At 37.7% G+C, this 14,850-nt stretch overlaps 1 protein-coding gene across 1 annotated transcript in view; it reads right to left on the bottom strand.

The window, feature by feature from the left end:
- prex2 (phosphatidylinositol-3,4,5-trisphosphate-dependent Rac exchange factor 2) overlaps positions 1-14,850 on the bottom strand; it is a 401,147-nt gene that overhangs the window by 228,870 nt on the left and 157,427 nt on the right. Inside the window, exons 13-16 of the mRNA XM_063064762.1 lie at positions 11,166-11,215; positions 7,399-7,474; positions 3,080-3,152; positions 2,481-2,623 (exon numbers count right to left, since the gene is read on the bottom strand). Coding sequence (XP_062920832.1) covers positions 2,481-2,623; positions 3,080-3,152; positions 7,399-7,474; positions 11,166-11,215 — 342 coding nt within the window. The remainder of the gene's footprint in view (positions 1-2,480; positions 2,624-3,079; positions 3,153-7,398; positions 7,475-11,165; positions 11,216-14,850) is intronic.

Here is a 14,850-nt window from a genome sequence, read left to right as displayed (position 1 = left end):
TCCAACGTTCAATGAAGAATGATGCTTCCATTTCATTCTTTGGAGAAGCTGATTCCCATTCCCAAAATTCAGCCTACGCCTCTCTGGAATTTCTCAGTAAACACACACAGTTACAGCTTTCTGCACATTTCATATTTAAGTACAAAATGTTTTGAAACTGGTCACACTTAATGTCTGGTTGAAGAGATGGTTTTACCCTACAATGTTATAAGAATGTCATCTATTACATCCTTTTGGGGAACACGGGAAAAACTAGCAACATAATGATGATTATCATGATTTGTGCCTTTTGTAGTTATGCAAGTTGTACAAATTTACCAACTGTTCTGACAATTGAGTGTCTGATCTGTTAGACACATGATTGGATGAACCTGCTGCTTGAAGCAAGCCAGAGAGTTAAAGCAGCCATCTTGTTGGTGTCCTATGAAACCCACTGGAAAGGGCACAAAACCGGTTTTCATATATTATCTGGCAGAGTTTAACTATACTTTGTTTTGTAAACTTCAGTGTCATCAGTTAAAATTTATTGCTTAAATCTTGAGTGGGGTTAATGTCCAATGGGCTGCATCTGCCTCAGATGGTATCGCATCTGTTTTCCTTCCTGCTGTTTACCTTTTTCTCTGCTGATCTTGGCAAAAGAGAATCCCCATAGAGTAATTCATACTCATATTTAACATATTAAAGTCCAATGAGACGTTCAGATTAACAGCTGCAAATTCACCTCTGCATATCAGCAAACATGGGTATTAGAACATTTTCCTTCAGTATATATGTTACTCTAATTTGAGTTTCTAGGCAGTAGATTGCACAATTCAAGACATCCACCAGTGATAAACAATGTCTCACCAAAGCTAACTGTAGAGATTGAGCAATCTCTAACTTGTAACAAAAATAGAAAACAAGGGATCATTCAACAAATCAGGGAGCATCTGTGGAAAAAGAAACAGAATCTATATTTCAGGTCAAAGACCCTTCACTTCATCTGAAAAAAAGAGAAAATAAGTTAGTTCTATTTCAAATGTAGAACTAAACTGTGTTTTTTTTTCTCTTTCATAGCTCTGACAAAGGGACTTTACCGAAAAGTTAACAGTACCTCTCCTTTTGCAGATGCACCCTAACTTTATGAGTGCTTCAACAATTTCTGTCTTTATTTCAGATTTCCAACATCTGCAGTTTTCTGATGTTTATTGAGCAATAATTAGTTTCAGTTTAAAAGAAAGTTTTAAATTTGTTAACGCCTTACTACATGAGTAACGAGCTCCCAACACAATTAGTTTACAAGTTCAGCAACTGCACTTTGCATATTTTAATCATTCAACTTTGTAACTAGATCTTAAGAATATCCTAATTAATAAAGTAAGAAATAAATTTCTTTAAATTCCAATTATTGTCAGTTTTATATATAAATATATGCTTGTTTGTTTGTTTGGAGAATGGCATGGCCTAATGACTGGACAATTTTCAATGACCAGTTAAGTTACTGATCGGTTGGACTGTGGGAGCAGATCAGAGCACCTGGAGGAAATCCACATGGTCATAGGGAGGGCATACAAACTCCTTACAAACAGTGCTGGAATTGAACTCTGAATTTTGACACTGGAACTGTAATAGTATCGTGTGAATTGCTACACTACTGTAATGTCCCCAAAGTCTTACTAAATTAAAACTTCTTTGGCAGATCAGAAAGTAATGACAATAAAACATTATATGATCTGCCTTTCAATGCTCTCTGAAGACAACAAATGTTAACTGAAATTAGGTTACAGATGAGGAATGGAGGAGCTCACTTACCATATTCAGCAGAGAAAAAGAACTAATGGATTTGAAAGCATAATCATTATACCACTGGAGCTCAGGTGAAACTTTGGCAAAGCATCAAAACACTGTTGCTCCTTGTGAGGGCAGATTGAAACAGTTCACACTTGAGCAGGTGAAACTCAATGTGATCTTTAAGCCTGAAGTCTGGCAATTGAGGTTTTTGCAGAAAAGATTCAGCTATGGATTTGTCCACAATTTTCCGATAACTTACATAAAATCTGCATGAGGTGTTTTAACTTTTTATTCAAAATAAGAATAGTTTGCCAGTTGAGACCACACTTAAAATTTATAGAGCAACACTTGAACCTACAACATATTGAATGAGAGGTGATCAGTGGGCGATACACCCTGAAACAAGGCAGCACGGAGTAAAACACAACATTCTACACTTTTATTAGATTGCATTTATAGTAGACTTACTGCATATAAAAATATATGTGTAGAATTTCACTCACAACTAATTTACAAACATTTTGAGTTTGGTACCAAGTATTTTAATCTTGGTATCAAGTATTTTACATATCATTGTAAGGTACTCTCAAAGGAAGAAACTAATTCCTGTTACTAACAAATCAAAATAATAATTGATTTTGCTTTGAATGCTTACATTTGTGATGCAAACAGTCCCATCTCACACATTTATAGTAGTCAGAGATACCTACCAACAATGACTTGGCTATAACATTTTCGACTATTTTCAAGTCATGTCGCATGTGCTTCTGCCTTAAATTTGAGCCTTCTATTTCCTCATCAGCAAAAAATCGGAATAAAAGGGTTTCATCTTTAAATTCACTCTTTTCAAGTACTGCAAAGAAAAACAATGTGAAAAATAACAATTTCAGCTCAAGCTTTATCGGCAAAGATATGTGAAGTCAAAAATTGAGACTAACTAAACAGTTCTTCGAGGGAATCAACAGACCTCTGATTTTCCACTGTTTTATTATTATTTGCAATAAAGAAATATATTTTCATACTCAGTTATACTCCGAAATCACATAAAACTTGTTATAATTTACCATAATACCTTTAATTCTATAGAAATATATTTTTCAGAAAAATACATTTAATTAATGAAATCAAAATGAAGACCAATACTTTAATATGGGCATGGGAAAGGTATTCTTGTAAAATTGCAGCTAACAACAGAAAACTTGAAAAGTTTATTTTTCATGTGACAAGTCTGAAATTCAGCATAAACATTCTGCCAACTTACTGCTCTAAGAGATCTGATACCAGAAGAATGCACTGAATTTAGCCTTACCGTGGTGCATAAAACCATTGTCACACAGTTCCACACCCAGGATTATTGCTTCCTCTCTGGTCTTACAGTCTCCCTGGTGATAAGGTAATAGACATTCGACATTGCACGTTCTAACAATATAATAGCCAAAACATCCTGATTAAATTTTTTAAGTATTTATTTCACAAAAAAATTAAAACACCTTTAGCATAATATAAGAAATATTTTCATAATCCTGAATGCTAATGGATAAACCAGTTTTCAAAAGTATGATTCAACAACAATTTGCATTTATATAGTGTCTTGAACATAGTAAAACACTCTAAAAACTTCTTAGGAGAGTAATGAAACAAAATGTGAAGCTAAGACTTTGAAGATTAAGGCCAAGCTTCGTAAAAGAGGTATGTTTTAAGCAGTATCTTATGAGCCCGATTAGATCACAGAGCCATTTAAAATAGATGAAGAATTTTTAAATTGATGCATTGCTTAACTACAATGATGGTGAATGGGCCTCAGGTTAAAAAGCAGGAGTTTTCTATTATCACAAGTTACTGTAGGGGTGCAATTCTGGTCAGTACTCTGTTCAGACAAAGGCCACCCCTGGGTAATAAACAGGATCTATTTTTATAGTACTTTGTCCCCAAGTCAGAATATATTTTAGAAAGACACTCGGTGTGGTTACTAAGCCTCCACTGCATTATATTGACTAGAACCAAAAACATACAAGACTAGTAAGAAAGGCAGACGGTTCGGCACAGCCAAGAAGGGCCAAAAGGCCTGTTTCTGTGCTGTAGTTTCTATGGTTTCTATGGTTTCAGACAAGACTTCAGCGGTTTGTTGAAATGAGCATGTGCACATACATTGGATTTTTGAATTTGATAACATTATGTGAGCTTGCTTATATGTACAAGTACCTGTGTCAGGACTTTCTAATCCTGGGATGGTCTACAATTATGTCATGTGGAAATGAAGGAAAATAAAAGAATCCCAACGATGGATGGCTTGAACAAGCGAGAAAGCAGGCAATTTTATTCATGTGAAAGTGAACTATTTAAATCCCAATGTAGTTACATGGTCTGAAACATTTTGCAGGTCATAAATGACAAGGTTAGTTTGTTTCAGTCTCAGTTGCCAAACAGAGAGATAGAGCTTGCGGCCAGCAAATAAAGTGTGTAGTAATGAACACAAGTGTTCTGTTTTCTTAATATTTTTTATAAGAAATTCTAACTGATCAGAGAGCCGTGTAACATGCTAGAGGCTGAAAAAGTTAAAGCTGGTGTCAACAATGTAGATGCAGGACCTGATGTAATATTGAACAACTTTGCTAAGGGCCAGCGTGTAGATGAATTGGAAGAGACAAATGATGGATTGTGGTAATGATTTATTTAGTGGCTGTGATTTGATAGACAGGGAGGGGCAACAGCAGATGCGACTGTAGCCAGTTAGGTGACAGAAGCAAGTCACTGATGGTCTGGTTAACCGTTCAGATTTCACAGTCAAGTCAAAATGGGTAAGGAAGGAAAGTTTACCAACAGTCATTCCTGGAAGTAAAGCTCACTACTGCATGTGTAAGACCAAGAAATTACCATTCTAAGCAGCAAAATGTTAATTTTTCCATCCATTAAACATAAATATTTTGGCATAAAGTGGAAAGCCTTTTGTCAGCAACAAAATAAAGCATCTTAAGTTGAAGAGTTGGCTGGAAATGATTAGTACAAGCTTGACAGTGTTTTCATAAAATCACAGAGACGGACAGACCCGTCACCACTCCAGATCGATGCCAACCATAAACCACCCATTTACCATAATCCTAAATGCACCCCATTTAATTTTTCTCACATTCTCATTAATTCCAGATTGCACTTACACTTACACACCAGGGGTAATTTACAGTAACCAATTCACTTACCAAGCTGCTCACCTCTGGGCTGTGGGAAAAAACTGGAGGACCCAGGGGAATCTCGCGCAGTCACAGGCAAACTTGCAAGTTCAACTTGGACAGCACTGGAGATCAGGACCAAACCTGGATCACTGGGGCTGTGAGACAAGAACTCCATTGGCTGCGCCACTGTGCCACACGTTCCACAGCGACTGGTTAGTGGGAAGATTCCACTTAATTTATCCTTTCCCTTGGTAGTCTGAACTGAACTCATACTGAAGAAATTACAATCTCTCACCGTCAGTTCTGACGTCCTAGTGAATTTGGTAATCTTTTCATTCGTCTCTTGGTGGATGCCATCTCCGTAGCACAAGATAGCTCAGAATTTAGCATGCAGCTTCAATGTTACCTATTTCATTATTCGTGTGGTGCTTCTAGCATACGTGTCACACTTGATGCAGTATTCAGCCAACAGATCGTGAGGACCCCTGGGATGTTTGGAATTAATAAATGACAGGTGGGGAGGGGCATCAAAAAAGGAGCAAGATGATTTGATTCAGCCTCTCCAGAATAATAGTGGGTACATCCAACTACATGTTCTATCCCAACCTATGGCTGCATGACTGCTCTGTGAACTCCTTCCATGTGATTTACTGGTAAGTTGTAAATCAAACAGTGGTGTTGAACCTGTCTGATCAAGAAGCCCACAGACTCTGAGTTTCTAAGCAAAAAAAATGGCATTAGGATCTTAGTCTGGGGCCAAAAATCACAGCTGCAGCTACTATAAAATAATATTCACAATTAACATAATTGTCATAATTTCAGTCTGCACTAGGTAATGCTATAATCAAGAATAGATTGCCTAGAACTGACAGAAGGTGCTTCATGCCCACTTTTGAACTGCAACGATTGTAAAACTTTTTTAAAAAGAAACAAAAGTGAAAAAGCACATTCTTTAGAAACTTCTTCACTTTGATTTGAGATGAACTTCTATAGACTTAAATATTGTTACTGAGCACTGAATACTCAAAAATCAAATACTTGTAAACTAAAATGAAATCAAGTCAGAAGTAATTACAGGACGGAGAATGAAGGGTAAACATGATCTTTAAACAATCTTACAAATTAATTATTAACATTCACCAAATACATGATTTCCTTTCCCTACTTGCAAAATCAGCTTCTGAGATGCCATTAATTCCTAAGGAGCCTACAATAAGCCCACAACTTTAAAATATTTACACAGATACAACAGCTTCAGTTGTATGCAGGAGATTGTATAAATCAGTTTGCTTTGTATACTTAATCCAAAGGTCTGTGAAGAAAATACATTTAACATCTTAAATTTACATTTTTATGTTTGAAAATAGCTGGGCTAGATCTTTCTGGACCCAAAATGTAGTGGAACGCTTGATGTTCTCCTAGTGTCATTATCACTATACCTTCACAAAACAGACCAATCCACAGGTTGCAGATTGCCTGTAGGCAGCAGATAAACGGGTTTACTGATGGGCCATCCTGTTGGATTTCTAACAGCTCACACTAGCATAGTTCTTTACTACTTTACCCATAAGGAGACACTTAGAAACTGTATAATATCAAAATATTTCTTAAAATAAAAAATATAAATAAAAGTAAAATCTAAGCTCACATAAAACCTAATGATAATGAGAAATAACCATAATTAACAATGTTATTTTAAAAGCATATACAAACAAACACTCCCATTGCCACCCAATGTCATGGGCTCAATAGTGGGTTGAAAGGCAGGGGGAAAGTTAGACATACTCCAGAATTCTGATTTACAGAGTGCATTCATGGATATCCAATCCTGTCTAACACATGTATTGCAATTAACCAGTGGTGTCTATCAGCTCAATCATCCCAATATATTAACAATGGTATAACAACATTGAAAGCACAGTTACCTGTTGCTAAAAGTGGCTCTGACTAAGATATATTTCACTTCCCAACCATGCTTATGCTTTCTTCTAAATTCATCGATATCTTGCACCCCAAATTCTGTTGGTTCTCTGCAACATTATCGAATTCCAGCCAATCCATTTGACTGAGCTTCATTCTCCTTTCCTTCCTCACTCACTTATATCCCTGGGCTATGAATATTCTTCATTTCATCTGTGTGCTACTGCTAATCCTTATCCTCCAGATTCCAAACCCTTTTGTCTTGACTTTAATTTTCTGTTCACCTCCTTACTAAACTGGAATCTATAAGTAAAATCACTAAATCAGGAATAAGCTATACCAATGAGGCATGCGGCTCCAGCTTTGAAGGAAACCACACCATTTCAATTTATGTCATAAAACATCACTTGGCTGATTCTTCAGGGCCATCTGAGTGTCCCATCCCATACACCCAATATATTTCTAATCAGTGAAACAAATTCTTGAGGAACTGACTTATTTATTTTAGATTCTACAATAAATATCTGATTTTCTTTACCTGTGCAATTAGCCAGTCTGTCAGCTTGTTTGCCATGACCACTGACTTGTAAGTTCTTAGATGGTAGTCTTTATCCCTAAATAAAAAACACTTCAGTTAACAGTGTACACTGTACATAATTCAACACAGTCATTGCCATAAGCATTATGCTTAAACCTGATAAACATCTGTTTGCACAGCAAATACTTTCCCTACATGCGTGGAATCTGCCCAGGTTGCCTTGGAATAATTTCAGCTGAAAGCACAGGTGAGCATATCTTCCCATCCAGCGAACTAATTCAGGGTTTGACCCTGACTCCTCACTAGATCTTTTTTAAATAGATGATAAAACAAGTTATGAAAATTGTTTCCCAGCTTAAGCAAATATTTTAATGTGACTACTATCCTTTATTTATCCGTTTGCATTGCAACTATTATTAGGAAATGAACAATTACAAAACATTTCAGAATTTCAGTGAGGACCGGTTTTTTTTATTTAAATACAAGAATTTGGGCTTTTGGATACTTCAGCGAGCATTGCATTGATTTAACTGCAGTTTCACATGGGGATCATCTTGGAGGGAGCAGCTTGTTGTTGACCCCACTAGGGGAAAGGTCATTCTGGATTGAGTGGCCCAGACTTGATTAGTGAACTTAAGGAAAAGGAACCGTTAAGAGGCAGAGATCATAATAAGATAGAATTCACCCTGCAGTTTGAGAAGAAGTTAGAAGTGTATCAGTGAATCAGTAGATGTATCAGACTGAAGTTTCTGGGGGTAATTCAGAAGGCGCAGTATAGGTACATCCAAAGATGAAAAGGTATTCTAAAGGGAGGATGAGGTAACCTTGGCTGACAAAGGAAGTCAAGCACAGCATAAAAACATAAGAGAGGACATATAATGTAGCAAAATTAGGAGGAGGTTAAAGGATCAGGAAACTTTTAAAAACCAACAGATGGCAACTAAAACAGCCATAAGGAGAGAAAAGATGAAATGTGAAGGTAGGCTAGCCAATAATATAAAAGAGGATAGCAATAGTTTTTTTTAGATATATAAATAGTAAAAGAGAGGCAAGAGTGGGTATTGAAAGGCTGGAAAATGACACTGCAGGGGTAGAAATGGGGGACACAAACATGGCAGACAAACTTAATAAATATTTTGTGTCCATTTTCACCGTGGAAGACACTAGCAGTACGCCAGAAATTCGAGAGTGTTGGGTGGGAGACGTGCTTGTAGTTGCAATTACAAGGGAGAAGGTGCTTGGGAAACTGAACGGTTTGAAAGTAGATAACTCACCTGGACCAAATTGACTACACACCAGGGTTCGGAAAGGGGTAGCTGAAGAGATTGTGAAGGCACTTGTAATAATCTTTCAAGAATCACGAGAATCTGAAATGGTTCCAGAGGACTGGAATCTTTAAGAAGGAAGGGTGGCAGAAAAAAGGAAATTATGGGCCATTTAGTCTGACTTCAGTGGTTGGGAGGATGTTGGAGTCAATTATTTAGAATGAGCTTTTGGTGTTCTTGGAGGCACTTTATAAAGTAAACCAAAGTTAGCATGGTTTCCTTAAGAGGAACTCTTGTCTGACAAATCTGTTGGAATTCTTCGAGGAAATAACAGACAGGATGGACAAAGGGGAGTTAGTGGATTTTGTTTACTTGAATTTTCAGAAGGCCTTTAACTAGGTGCCACACATGAGGCTGCTTAACAAGATAAGAACCCATGGTATTACAGGAAAGATATTAGATGGATAGAAGGTTGGATGAATGCAGAGTGCAAAGAGTGGGATTAAAGGGGGCCTATTCTGGTCAGCAGAGACCTGAATAGTGGTGTTCCACAGGGGTCAGTATTGGGACCACTTCTTTTCTTCTCATATTTCAATTATTTAGACGACAGAATTGATGGCTTTATGGCCAGGTTTGGAAACAATATGAACATAGTTGGAGGGACAGGTAGTTTTAAGGAGGCAGGGAGTCTACAAAAGGCCTTGGACAGGTTGGGAGAATGGGCAAAGAAGTGGCAGATGGAATATAGTGTAGGGAAGTATATGGCCATGCACTTTGGTAGTAAGAATAACTCTTTCTAAGTGGGAAGAAAATTCAAAAATCAGAAATGCAAAGGGACTTTGGAGCCCTTGTTCAGCATCCCTTACAAATTAACATTCCGTAAGGAAGGCAGATGCAATGTTAGCATTCATTTCTAGAGGACTAGAATATAAGAGCATAGATGTAATTAATGCTGAGGCTTTATAAGCCATTGGTCAAAATGCACTTGGAGTATTCTACGCAGTTTTGGGCCCTTTATCTAAGAAAAGATATACTGCAATTGGAGAGGGTCCAGAGGATGTTCACAAGACCGATTCCAAGAATGAAAGGGTTAACATATGAGGAGCATTTGGTGGCTCTGGGCCTGTATTCGCCGGAGTTAGATGAATGATGGAGGATTTCATTGAAACCTATCGAATATTAAAAGGCCTATACAGAGTAGATGTGGAGAGGATGTTTCCAATAATGGTTGAGTCTAGGACCGGAGTGCATAGCCTCAGAATAGAGGGGTGTCCATTTAGAATGGAGATGAGGAGAAATCTCTTCAGCCAGAGGGTGGTGAATCTGTGGAATTCATTGCCACAGATAGCTGTGGAGACCAAGTCATTGAGTATACTTAAAGCAGAGGTTGATAGTTCTTGACTCGTCATGGTGTTAATGCTAATGGAGAGAGGGAGGAAAATGGGGTTGAGTGGGAAAATAAATCAGCCATGATGGAATGGTTTTACAGACCCGATTGGCCATATGGTCTAATTCTGCTCCTATATCTTATGATCTTATCCTTAACACTCACTCTGAATTCATTAGCTCCATGTGCAGTATACAGTTTAAAGAGGAGTGAAGGGAATGTAACATTAACACTTCCATTGATCTAATCTTTGTATTCTTCCTGGTTGCTTACCCAATAAGTCTGCTCTGACCTGCATCAAGTTTTACCTGATCATGAATCAAAACAGTGTGCGTCACCACAGGAGGTTCTCGATAACAAAATTTCCAGAGATCATTAGTGAAACTATTTAAAGTTAAACATGCTGTTAAAGTGTTTTAAAATTTACAACTGAAGCTTCTGCAAATACTTTAAGAAGAAAATCTAATGAAATTATCTCAATTAAATTCAAGCTACCTTACATCTACTATCTATTTTCTAAGAATTAATCTCCCTTAAAATGTTATTCCCATGTTAATCAAACCAAGTTGATGGATAGATATTCCAACATAGGCTGGGGAAAATGGATCATTCAATCAGCCAAAAACCACAAGCACCTTGAAGAGAATCTGAAGAAGCATGATTCCTTAGTTTTAGTTACATGAACCAGAACAAATACCCATACTGTGCAGAGTTTGGCTTAGAGGTGGGATCCACTAGTGATTAACTATTGGACTAAGTGGCCTGAAATCAGGGTAAGCCAAATAACACTTTAGAAATGTTGGCAAAAGTAAGCCAAACTTTGCATCCATATTGTTCATTTGCAGAAATAACCCCTGAGGTTCAAAGGATTCTAGGACGGTAGTTATGTGTGCATGCTAGAGTTTACTAAGTTTTGGATTAGATAGCTAACCTGCAATATCCTTTTCATGAAACTCATCACACAAAAAGATTTGAAAACTGAAAACATCCTAGAGACACTAAAGTTAAGAGCAAACCAGTATATTTTCTATTATAGTTCTCTGCATACTGCAGGGATACTCAGAAATCTGTTCAAACTGTCACTATATATTGAAACAATATTTTATTTTACTTACTTAATCACAGGAGTAAATAGACTATGAAGTCGGTAGTAAAGTCTCACACCCTGTCAACAAAAGATAATATGATTTTTCTGCCAGCAGTAAAATAACGCAATGTAGGAACATAGTAATAGAATAATATTTACTACTTTATTTCTGTTTATTCTTTTCTAATTTCACGGGCTACATTGTTGTGCCGTTCTGAACTAATGCCTTGATTACTTTTCTATTCAATGATGTCTTGCTACTTTATTTCACACCAACATGCTTACATAATTTGTTGTAGCAATTACATCTCCCCCATCCTCCCTTTCCCTTATCTCCTTTCAAACCTGCTTTTCCACAACTCTCAATAGGTTGCCTTGCTCCCTTCTATCTAGCTTTTCCTCAACAAGATTTCCCCCTCCTCTCATTCCATTCTCCCTCTTCTCCACCTCTTTACAAGTCCAACTCTATCACGCCAAATTCCTGCTTCCATACATCACCTCTACCATCAGTGTTTCATTTACTTGCAAGCTGTCAACTAAAAAGTGCTTTCGATCTTGACTGTATACAATGCTATGGCAGTCAGGAAGTGAAGTATAGGATTGGCACATTCTACTAAAATAGAGGATCAAGTCTGAGGATTGTGAAGGTTATCCCTACTCCTCTACCCTATATACTTATGCATCTCACACAGTTTATTAATTCTGCAATATCTTTATTCTTAAAGATAAAATTTAAGAAAGAAATTAGATCATATAACTGGGTTTCCCTGAATGTACTTTTTGTGAAAATATCATTGCTGGAAAATAAGGTACCATACAATGGACTCCCAGCTTTGGGACCACCTGGAAATCAGAGTGAGAATGGAACACTGAGTCCTTCCAATTTCTCTCAGATTTCATATTTGCATTTCTGCATCTCACAGCTGTAGTAGGTTGGTTGTTTTTTTCTTTCTCACTGTCCTCATCTATCCCTCTGGTTTATATTCCCTCAGAAAGATCAAGCAATAATTGACTAGAGGGTACTGAAAACATTGTGCCACTAGACCAACCTTGGTCTTCACCCTATCATAGATAGACTTCCCCCCTTCTTCTCTCTACTGCCCCACTCCACTGACACATAAGGCACTTTCTCACTTTCCTATTTCTGATGAAAGGACATTGACCTGAAACGTGATATACACACACACACACACACACACACACACATATAGATAGATAGATAGATACACATATATCACTGCAATAGGGTTGCAGAATCAAAAAGGGTAGCAAATACAGTACTCAAAGTGTTACATCTCAATGCACTGAGTATAAGAAATAAGGTGGACGATCTTGTTGCCCTTTTACAGATTGTCAGGTGTGATGTTGTGGCCATCACTGAATCATGGCTGGATAGTTGTACTTGGGAGCTGAACGTTCAAGGTTATACATTGTATCGGACGGATAGGAAGGTGGTCAGAGGTTTGGTGGGGGCCGGGGGTGTGGCTCTACTGGTAAAGAATAGCATCAAATTATTAGAAAGTTGTGACATAGGATTGGAAGATGTTGAATCCTTGTGGGTTGAAGGATCCACAGGACACTGCAAGGGTTAAAGGACCTGATGGCCGTTATATACAGGCCTCCAAACAGCAGCTGAGATGTGGACTACAGAATACAATGGGAAATAGAAAAGGTGGGTCAAAAGTGCAACATTATGATAGTCATGGGAGACTTTAACATGCAGGTAGATTGGGAAAATCAAATCAGGTTGGTAATGGATCTCAAGAGAGTGAATTTGTTGAATACCTACAAGACAGCATTGTCATTGAGCCTACTAGGGGATCAGCTATACTGGATTGGGTGTTATGTAATGAACCGGAGGTGATTAGGGAATTTAAGGTAAAAGACCCCTTAGGAGGCAGTGATCACAATGTGTTTAAGTTCATCTTGAAATTTGATGGGGAGAAAGAAAAGCCTGATGTAGCAGTATTTCAATGGAATAAAGAAAATTACAGTGGTATGAGAGAGTTGGCCAAAGTAAATTGTATCCTATATGATTGGGAGTTTTATCATTTAAGTATTATTTGGCTTTATAATTGCTCATATTAATTATAATAATGTATTCCCAATAACTTTGTACTACTACCATGTTATGTTTATATCTTTATGAAACTAATAAAAAGATTGAAAAAGAAAGAAAGAGTAAATTGGAAGGAGATGGCACCAGGGATGACAGTCGAACGACAATGGCTCAAGTTTCTGGGGAAAATGAGAAGGTGCAGAATAAATGTACTCCATAAACAAAGAAATTCTCAAATGGCAAAATAGTACAACCATGGCTCACAAGAGAAGTAAAAGCAAAGGATAGGACACAAAACAAAGCAAAATTTAGTGGGAAGAAAGGGGATTGGGATGCTTTTAAAAAACTACAGAATGCAAATAAAAGAAACATTAGGAGGGAAAAATTGAAACATGAAAGCAAACTAGCAAACAATATCGAGCTGGATTGAAAAAGAATGCTAGAAAATGAGGCCAGAGAAATAATAACGGGGATCAAGGAGTTGGCAGATGAACTGAATAGGTATTTTGCATCAGTCATCACTGTGGAATTCACTAGCAGTGTGCCTGGTGTTGAAGGGTGCAAGGGAAACGAAGTGAGTACAGTTACTAATACAAGGGAGAAGGTGCTCAAAAAGCTGAAAAACCTAAAGGTGCATAAGTCACCCAGACCAGTGAGCTGCACCCTGGGGTTCTGAAAGAGGTAGTGGTAGACATTGTGGAGGCATTAGTAATAATCTTTCTAAAATCATTGGGCTCTGGCATGGTGCCAGAGGACTGGAAAATTGAAAATGTCTCTCTACTCTTTAAGAATGGAGGAAGACAGCAGAAACGAAATCATAGATCAGTTAGCCTAACCTCAGTGGTTGGGAAGATGTTGGAGTCAATTGTTAAGCATAAGGTTATGGAGTACTTAGTGACACAAGACAGGATAGTACAAAGTCAGCATGGCTTCCTCAAGGGAAGATCCTGCCTGATGAACCTGTTGGAATTCTTTGAGGAGATAGATAAAGGGGATAAAGGGGATGAGGTGGATGTTGTATATTTGGATTTTCAGAAGGCCTTTGATAAGGTGCCACACACGAGGCCGCTTACCAAGTTAAGGGCCCAAGGTATTACAGCAAGGTTACTAACATGGTTAGAGCATTGGCTGATTGGTAGGAGGCAGTGAGTGGGAATAAAAGGATCCTTTTCTGGTTGGCTGTCAGTGACTAGTGGTGTTCCACAGGAGTCGGTGTTGAGACCATTTCTTTTTATGCTGTATATAAATGATTTAGATGATGAAATAGATGGCCTTGTTGCCAAGTTTGAAGATTGTAGAGGAGCAGGCAGTGTTGAGGAAGCAGGAAGGCTGCAGAAGTAATTAGACCGATTAGGAGGATGGGCAAGAAAGTGGCAAATGAAATACAATGTTGGAAAATGCATGGTCATGCACTTTGGTAGTGGAAATAAATGTGCAGACTATTTTCTAAACAGGGAGAAAATCCAAAAATCTGAGATGTAAAGGGACTTGGGAGTCCCATTGCAGAACACCGTTAATGTTAATTTGCATGATGAGTTGGTGGTGAGGAAGGCAAATGCCATGTTAGCATTCATTTCAAGAGGTCTAGAATATAACAGCAGGTATGTGATGCTGAGGCTTTATAAGGCATTGATGAGGCCTAACCTTGAGTATA

The sequence above is a fragment of the Mobula hypostoma genome, chromosome 1 (assembly GCF_963921235.1).
Source record: "Mobula hypostoma chromosome 1, sMobHyp1.1, whole genome shotgun sequence".
Lineage (NCBI taxonomy): Eukaryota > Metazoa > Chordata > Chondrichthyes > Myliobatiformes > Myliobatidae > Mobula > Mobula hypostoma.
The sequence above is the reverse complement of the archived record's forward strand: the minus strand, read 5'-3'. Positions and strand labels throughout refer to the sequence as shown.